This window comes from Cebus imitator, unplaced genomic scaffold (assembly GCF_001604975.1).
Source record: "Cebus imitator isolate Cc_AM_T3 unplaced genomic scaffold, Cebus_imitator-1.0 Scaffold121, whole genome shotgun sequence".
Taxonomy (NCBI): Eukaryota; Metazoa; Chordata; class Mammalia; order Primates; family Cebidae; genus Cebus; species Cebus imitator.
The window spans coordinates 3,899,518-3,909,139 of record NW_016107436.1 but is presented as its reverse complement, the minus strand read 5'-3'; the positions used below and the strand labels follow the sequence as shown (position 1 = coordinate 3,909,139).

Sequence of the window (9,622 nt, the reverse complement as noted above, 5' to 3'; positions counted from 1 at the left end):
GCAAAAACTTGGAAATGACAATACCCACGTAAAGGTGAATGGATAAGTTGTGATATATTCACATAGTGGAATATAACATATAAAATAATATGTATACATATTATTTTATACAATGTAATGTTGTCTTCAACAATTACATTTTCTGGTCTTGTTGCATCCTAACTTTTATTAACTGCATTATATTATAGAATTATTTAGAGGATTAAATGAGTTAATACATATAAATTAATTAGAATAGTACCTGGCAAGAGATAAGTAGTCAAATGTGTAGCTATTACAGTTATTAATTTATAAACTAAAAAGTTTTTGCTTTGTACTTGAATAGAAATAATGAATAATCCTCACTTCACTAAAATCTACTTCATCTCATATTAATACAAAACCTGTATTCTGCATGGAGGTCAAGAATTAAAAAAAAATAAAAACAAAAATAAAAAAATAAACAACTAAAAACAAAACCTATATTCATTAGTTTCATTCGTTCATCCTGCTACTTTTTTCTTTTTTCTTTTTTTTTTTGAGACAGTCTTACTCTGTTGCCTAGGCTGGAGTGCATTGGTACGATCTCGACTCATTGCAAACTCCGCCTCCCAGGTTCAAGCATTTCTTGTGCCTCAGCCTCCCAAGCAGCTGGAATTATAGGCACGTGCTACCACGCCAGCTAATTTTTTTGTTTGTTTTTTAGTAGAGACAGGGTTTCGCCATGTTGCCCAGGCTGGTCTTGAACTCCTGGCCTCAAGTGATCCACCGCCTCCGCCTCCCAAAGTTCTGAGATTACAGGCGTGAGCCCCTGCACCTGGCCTACTTCTTTATATTCTACAGATAGAATTATCTTAGTTATGTTGAATATATATTGGATGCAATTAATGACTCTGAGGTCCACCTTGCAGTTACAATACTGCTAATAGTGAAGTATTACCAAAAATGGTTTACTCTTCATATAAGATGTTTGGTAAATTAGTAATATGAATGACATTCCGAATTTAGAGTGCGCCTTTGGTCTTTTGCCTACCCACTACATATACGGTTAATATTTTGCATATATTTAAACAAGCAAAAGAATTTGGTATCTGGTTTATACAAAGTAAAGAATCCAAAAACATTTATTAAGCTAAAAGGCTAAACATAAAAGACAAGCAAAGAAAAATGACTAAACAACTATTTAGGAATTAAATGCTTTTATATTATTTTAACCTGCTTACCCGAAGCTTTAATGGGGCAACATTCTTCTGAGTTCCACTCCAAAGTTCCTGTACTAAATCACCATAGCATTTAGCCATATGCCCCTTCATACCAATGGGATTTGTCCTAGAAGTTTGAGAGGAAAACTTGTTGCCAAAGGTTCTTATAAATCACAGTCATGTGGGCACAAAAATGCCTAGCATCTCACATCAAAATATCTTTTCTTTTTGAAACAAGAGATGTATTCCTTGGCTTATTTCGTATTAAATAGGGTTGATAAGATAAGATCTTTCTCCCCCAGGGTGAAGAAAGAGGAAATGTAGGTGATACTGGGTTTATATCAAAGTCATAGGTTAAGAGGCCAATGACTCAAGAAAGATTACCTGTTGAGTTCATAAAGATGTCTCCCTGAGATAAAATACTGTGTCAGTGGCTGTGTGTTACTAACACACTGGATGCTTGAGTTCATGAAGCATGTGTTTCCCAGGTTGCTTAGACCTGTGGCTCCCTTTTCTGTGGGAACTGGAACAAACAATATGAGAACCAAAGCTTAGCTATAGTAATATGCCATGGCACAAACAGTTACCTTTATTCAATGAAATGATTTTTTTATAACTCTCATAATCAGCTAAACAGTGCCATTATTTCTCTAGCAGGTCTTTGAAATACTAGAGAAGGCTTTTCATGGAGTGTCTGGCAACAGTGATGATCCATGCTCATTTGTAACCCAGAAGCAGCAATCATTCTTTTAAATCTATGATTTTTCAGAATAAGTCAAACAATTCTTCTTCTAGTATGTCTTTTAAAACATACAAATTATTTAATTGCAGAGTTAGAAATTCAGAAAATAATTTGATGGTGGGTTTGCCAACATCAAATGCTGCTTCAGGAAAAAAGGAAAAGAAAGGGCCTAATCATTTTTGAACTAGAAAATCAAAAGTTGTTAGTACATTAATAGTTGAGAGAAGAAAAAAAAAAAAGAGTACATTTAAAATCATCGCTTTAAAAATAATATCCTTGTGAGACTTACCCTTGTGTCTATCTATTTTACTACTATTTGCTATAAAAGACATCTCCTCAGGCCAACTCATATCTTTGTTGCGAACTGGAAAGACAGATAGAAATGGGTTAATTTCTTATCTAATTTATCCGCTCAATTGTTTCTGTTTTATTTTTTTTTAAGACATCTTATTCCTAAATTAGAAGTTTAAAAAAAATCTAGTTAATTTTAGTTCATATGTCGCTTAATGATGGGTTACATTCTGAGAAATGCATCATTATGTGATTTTCTCTTTGTGTGTACATCACAGAGTTTACTTACACAAATCTAGGCTATATATGGTATAGGCTGTTGCTCCTTGGCTACAAACCTGTATAGCATGTTATTGTACTGAACACTGTAGACAACTGTAACACAATGCTAAGTATTTATGTATCTAAATATATTAGAACACAGAAAAAGTACAACTAAGAATACAGTATTATAATCTTATAGGACCACTGCTGTATACAGGTCTTTTGTTGAGTAAAACATCTTTATGTAGCACATGCCTGTAATTGGCTCTAAAACCATTCCAGTTCTTCATATTGAGGACTTCAAAGTCACTTGGTTTGAACAATTTATTCCCTCAATTACCTACTTGAAGTAAAATTATATACTCAACTATCTACAGAAGTAATTAAAGTTCAGAAAAAATGGAATTTCTTATACTTAAAACATTAGAAATATTACAATTCTTTCTTAAATTGTAACAACTATCAGAGTAATTTATTCCTTTTTTTTTTTTTTTTTTTTCCAGTCTGGCTTTGTTGCCCAGACTGGAGTGCAGTGACATGATCTTGGGTCATTGCAACTTCTGTCTCCTGGGCTCGAGTGATTCTTGTGCCCCAGCCTCCTGAGTAGCTGGGATTGCAGGTGCATGCCAGCACACCCAGCTAATTTTTGTATTTTTAACTAGAGATGGGTTTCACTATGTTGGTCAGGCTGATCTCAAACTCCTGACCTCAAGTGATCCACCTGCCTCAGCCTCCCAAAGTCCTGGGATTATAGGCATAAGCCACTGAGCCCGGCCTATTCATTTTAATACAAAGGCAGCCAGATGTGGTCATAAAACTTGATGAGAAAGGATACAATTAAAAAGTTTTTAATGTTATGTGCATGTCAGTGTGTACACTGATGGAATACACAAGTAGCTCTATCAGTGAGTAGCCAGTGTTGATGACTAATGAAAGCCTGTGCTACTAACTATGCAAGGAAGTTGTTCACCTTTTTTTTGTTTAAGAGGGAGTCTCAGTCTGTCGCCTAGGCTGGAGTACAGTGGCGTGTGCAGTGGCTCACTGCAATCTCCACTCCCAGGTTCAAATGATTCTTCTGCCTCAGCCTCCTGAGTAGCTGGGACTACAGGCGTGTCCCACCACGCCCAGCTAATTTTTGTATTTTTAGTAGAGTCAGGGTTTCTCCATATTGGCCAGGCTGGTCTCGAACTTCTGACCTTGTGATCCACCCACCTTGGCCTCCCAAAGTGCTGGAATTATAGGCATGAGCCACCGCACCCGGCCCAGAATTTGTTCTTCCTCAAACTCAAAGCAGCAGCTTGAAAATTTTAAGAAACTGTAAATTTGTAAACAGAATTCACTTATTTTTATCTACCATTCCCATCCCTTGTCAATGATTTAAAACAGTATATTTTTCCTTTCAAGCAATCTAAATTGTATGGTAGGATTGTGTAAGAGTTCAAAGGGTTTTTTCTTTTTTTTTTCCAAAGGCTTTCTTTACCATAAAAACATAATGATCAAATAATAGTTGCCTTGGGGAAAATTATAAAATGGGTTATTAGTGAGTAATTCTTTAAATTCTTCCCCCTGAAAATTTAATATAGATGCATGCTTCCATCTTGTACCTTCAATTACCAAGTGTTGTTCATCCTGGATTTTCAAATATTCCAATCTATGATCCTCATCATCCAGAAGAGTAAGGTAGTTCTATGTAAGGAGGGGGAAATGTTTTTGTTATTTGGTTAGTAAACTTGAAACAAATACGAGATAAAAAATAAGTAACAATAAAAAAAAAACTTCTTTGTAGTTACATAACTTATATCACAGATATCTGGCCTACTATAGTTGTTCATAAATATTTATAATTTAGGTGGCATTAGAGAGAAAGACAATGCATACTTCATAACCATTATCTCTCTTTTAAAATTTCATTAGGTTTTTGGGGAACAGGTGGTATTTGGTTACATGAATAAGTTTTTTTTTTTTTTTTTTGAGATGGAGTCTGGCTCTGTCACCCAGGCTGGAGTGAGATGGCTAGATCTCGGCTCACTGCAACCTCCGCCTCCAGGTTCAAGCAATTCTCCTAGTAGCTGGGACTACAGGCACACACCACCACACCCAGCTAATTTTTGTATTTATAGTAGAGATGGGGTTTCACCATGTTGGCCAGGCTGGTCTTGAGCTCCTGACCTCTGGTGATTCACCCACCTCGGTCTCCCAAAGTGCTGGGATTACGGGCGTGAGCCACTGTGCTTGGCCACACCATTAGTTTATAATGTAACAATAATCTTTGTAAAATGGTACTGTCCATGGTGATCAATTGCTATTATAGATCTCAGAGAAAAATATTACAAGTATACATACAGTAATTTAAAAGATGAACTTTTTACTGATTTCCTAGACATGGCTTTTAGCATAATTACTACAGGCAAAATCCCTATACTCAAGAAATATAATTTAACACTTAGTCTTGTGTTCTCTTTGGCAGCACATGTACTAAAATTGAAACAACACAAATAAGATTAACAAATATCTTTTACTCTTTAAAATGAAAAAAATACCAACAATCAGGCTCTTCGTGAGTCTGAGATGCCTCTCACCTCACTGTTGTACAGCCACAGGCGCATATCTTCCTCTTTAATGCGCAGTCTTTGAGACAGATATTCGTGAATTTCCTTGATGGTCTGCATTCGACTAAAACAGCCTGTATAGGCTAATACTCGCTTTAAAGGTGCATTCGGAGAAGGTACATTTCCTATGGTTACAGCAATCACAGCAAGAAAAAAGGCAGATGTGAAAAAGAAGCACACCTCTCAGCAATGGGGACCATACTATTTTAGAAAATAATGATGAGAAATGAGAATTACAAGTGTAATAATTGTATAAATGAAGACTACCAAAAAGCTTTAAAATGCAGACAGGAGACCCAAGTTTGTTTTTGTTTGTTTGTTTTTTGAGACGCAGTCTCACTCTTGTGGCTGGAGTGAGTGGCACAATCTCAACTCACTGCAACTTCCGCCTCCCAGGTGCAAGCGATTCTCCTGCCTCAGCCTCCTGAGTAGCTGGGATTACAGGCACGTGCCACCACACCCAGCTCATTTTTGTATTTTTAGTAGAGACGAGGTTTCACCATGTTGGTCAGGCTGGTCTCAAACTCCTGACCTCGTGATCTGCCTGCCTCGGCCTCCCAAAGTGCTGGGATTACAGGCGTAAGCCCCTGTGCCTGGTCTTTTTTTTTTTTTTTTTTAATAGATGGAGTCTCGTTATGCTGCCCAGGCTAGAGTGTGGTGGTGTGATTTCAGCTCACTGCAGCCTCCATCTCCAGGGTTCAAGCAATCCTCCCACCTCAGCCTCCTGAACAGCTGGTACTATAGGCGCATGCCGCCACACCTGGCTAATTTTTGTATCTTTTTAGGTGGAGACAGGGTCTCTGACACGTTGCCCTGGCTGGTCTCTAACTCCTGGGTGCAAGCAGTTCACCTGTCTCGGCCTCCCAAAGTGCTATGATTACAAGTATGAGCCACCACGCCCAGCCTTCTAAGTATTTTAAAGTGAGTCCAAAGCCTCAACTTTGAAAAGATGAGAAAAGGCTCAAGGCCCAAATAACTGGCAATATTTGGATATCAAGAAGAGCAGGAACATGCCAAGAAACAACTGGCATTGATATCTGGCTGCACTCAGCTGGGTCACAGTCAATAGCAAAATGAAATAAAACTCAGCGGAAAAAAAAAAATTAAGACATGGAGTTTGTTTGTTTTTTTAAAACAGCTCAGTGGAGGAGATAAAATGGGACTGGATTTGAATCCCACAGACAGATAATTGGATTCACCTGGTCTGCTTTCCTACACTTTCTTTGAATCACTAATCCCATCACTCTCAGTCATTAAGTAGGACAATTGCACAACAAAACATATGTATATCTATTACATATCAATTAGAAAAAAAAGAAAATTTGACTTAAAATTCTAAATAGGTATAGATTCTACATAGCCAAACAGAGTTTATTATTATCAACATTATTTGAGATAAGGTCTCATTCTGTTGCCCAGGCTGTAGTGCGGCATGACAATCATGACTCAGGACGGCAGCGTCAACCTCTCTGGCTCAAGTGATCCTCCCACCTTAGCTTCCTGAGTAGACAGGATCTCCCTATGTTACCTAGGCTGGTCTTGAACTCCAGGGTTCAGGCAATCCTCCCACCTTGGCCTCCCAAAGTGCTGGGATTACAAAGTGAGATTACAAGTGTGTGAGCTACCACACTTGGCCAAAGCAGAGTTTCAAAACGAAGCCAAGAAACTTCCCATGACCAAATAAATAAATAAGTGCCCTATAAGGAAAAATTGTATTAGCCTGTCCACCCAGTAAGATGACAGCAGACATGACCCTGAATTCCTGAGGGCTAAAAACGAAGAGTGGTAATACAGGAGAAAACAGTAAAGAGTGAAGGAAGAATATATCAATCTCACTACATACTTCAAAAGAGGAGGGGTATGAAATGACGAGAGATTACGGAAAGCAAAGAGAGATGGCTTTAATAAACTCATTAAACCCTGGTTAACTATTCAGCCAAAAATCTAGACAAAACTGTGGATTAAAATAGTCATCTCTGCCTCTGTGAAGCTGTATTTTATTGAGCAACCCAACAGAAAAATATAAACTTATCAATATAATATACAGTCCAAATAATTTTCTACCCATTCAATCATGACTTAGCTTTTTTGTTCCTGAAATGTGCTTTTAGTGAGTCTTTCCCACTAAATAATGCTGATTAAAAATACTGGCATCATCTATTTTTTAAGAACTTCTGAAAAGGAATTCCCTCACCTAAGACAGGCTAAGAAGTCATCTAAAAAACAATGACTTCTATAACCTTGTCTGTAGAAAAGGCTACATTTAAGTCATTGTAACTGTGACAAGGTTTGAATACTTGTCACTTCAAAAGAAATAAAAGAGCCTAGTAAACAGTTGTAATAAATTGAGTATTTGAGAAAGATGAACATTATGTTATGGCAGAATGAAACCCAACCCATGATCAGTTTTTAAACATATAGCAGGCAAATACTTTACAATAAGCAAGCAAAGGATAATCTCTAAAGAAAACAAAAGCAAATTTCTCCAATTACACATCTTAAGATTAGTTATAAGATTACAGCAAGAAAGCATATTTTTATAAATTTAAAAATGATTAATGATTGATTTCACAACTAATTAGCAAGGAATAAAATTTCAAATTATAAACAAATTTGGAGTATCTGAAATATGCAGTTCTAGGATTCAGACGCATATACAAGTATAGTCTTCAAGTCAATCTCTATTGTCCTAAGTCACAATATAAAAATTTGAGTTTTAGAAAGTTTTTATAGCATAGCTCATTAAGCAGGCAGCCACTTATACATAATTTTATGCCTTTGAATAGCACCAACAAATCTAGTGGAATTTATAGAAGCAGCAAAAATCTAGGATCAGCACAAGAGTTACAAAGAATACCTACTAAAAGCGCAACAACACATCTTGCCTCTCATGTTTTCTTTCATTTTTTTTGTTTGAGACAGAGTTTCACTGTATTGCCTAGGTTGGAGTGCAGCAGTGTGATCTCAGCTCACTGCAAACTCTGCCTCCTGGGTTCAAGTGATTCTCATGCTTCAGCCTCCCGAGTAGCTGGGATTACGGGAACCCGCCACCACAACTGGCTAATTTTTGTATTTTTAGTAGAAGTGGGGTTTCATCATGTTGACCAGGCTGGTCTCAAACTCCTGACCTCTGGTGATCCACCAGCTTCAGCCTCCCAAAGTGCTGGGATTACAGACATGAGCCACTGCACCTGGCCTCATGTTCTTTCAAAAAGAATTGAAAAAGTTGCTATGGGTGCCATGGAAGCAAGGCTAATAATACTTCTAATCAATGGAAAATTAAGTCAAGAATGTTTCATAAGGTTCTATCTCACTGTTCCTTTTTAAAAAAAATGGTTTTCTTTTTAAAAAAGAATTTTTTTTTAGAGATAGGCTCTTGCTCTGTTACCCAGGCTGTGGAGTATAATGGCATAATCACAGCTCACCACAGCCTTGAACTCCTGGACTTTAGAGATCCTCCCACCTCAGCCTCTCGAGTACCTGAGACTACAGGGCACACTACTATGCCCAGCTAATTTAAAACTTTTTTTGTAGAGACAAAAAAAGTCTATGTTGCCCAAGCTGGTCTCAAACTCCTAGCTTCAAATGATCCTCCCACCTCAGCCTCCCAAACTGTTGAGATTACAGGCATCAGCCACTATGCCCGGCCTCACTGTTCTTTGATTTTGCTGTTTTCCCCAAAAACAAAGTTTGGTAGCTAGAGACCAATACTTTGCTATAATTATTGCCAAACACTATTGAAAGAATTCTTACCAAATACTATTGAAAGATTCTTCATATATTATATGAATATAACCTTAAATGAAGATACAAAACTAACCCTGTTCAATTTCAAAGGAGAGCTGGTACTTATTTTGGTTGGGGTTTAGAGGTAGTTCTTGCATACTAAGTTATTTTAATTATAATAACATTCTGGCATTGCTAACATAGTCTGAGATTTTGTATAAATGGTTGCTCATTATTATTATCATTATATTTTGAGACAGAGTCTCACTCCGTCACCCAGGCTGGAGTGCAGTGGTGCGATCTTGGCTCACTGCAACCTCTGCCTCTTGGGTTCACGTGATTCTCCTTTCTTAGCCTCCCAAGTGGCTGGGACTATAGGCACGTGCCACCATGCCTGGCTAATTTTTTTCGTGTTTTTAATAGAGACAGGATTTCGTCACGTTGGCCAGGCTGATCTTGCACTCCTGACCTCAAGTAATCCACCCACTTTGGCCTCCCAAAGTGTGGGATTACAAGCATTAGCCACCGTGCCCAGCTTATTATTTCTTTACTGCTTAAGAATAATTTCAAGTATTTGCAAGGTAAAAGCACAGAGAAAGTCTTGCCTATCAATAAAGTTTAATCTTACAAAGAAATGAAAGGGGAACTTTTTGCATGTTATACATTAAAATGAGAACTAATTTATATGTCATTTTGATATGCTTGGTGCTCTTTCAAAGCAAATATATCACTTAAATTTTCAAAAATATCCCTTTTGCTCTGTACTATCTCTTTTTTTTTTTTTTTTTTTTTTTTTTTTTTTTTTTTTT

The 9,622-nt window shown here is 37.2% G+C and overlaps 1 protein-coding gene across 1 annotated transcript in view; it reads right to left on the bottom strand.

The window, feature by feature from the left end:
• Positions 1-9,622, bottom strand: part of USP32 (ubiquitin specific peptidase 32) — a 213,830-nt gene that overhangs the window by 30,802 nt on the left and 173,406 nt on the right. Inside the window, exons 17-21 of the mRNA XM_017539840.2 lie at positions 5,058-5,212; positions 4,083-4,164; positions 2,213-2,287; positions 1,566-1,704; positions 1,203-1,308 (exon numbers count right to left, since the gene is read on the bottom strand). Of these exons, the coding sequence (XP_017395329.2) occupies positions 1,203-1,308; positions 1,566-1,704; positions 2,213-2,287; positions 4,083-4,164; positions 5,058-5,212 (557 nt within the window). The remainder of the gene's footprint in view (positions 1-1,202; positions 1,309-1,565; positions 1,705-2,212; positions 2,288-4,082; positions 4,165-5,057; positions 5,213-9,622) is intronic.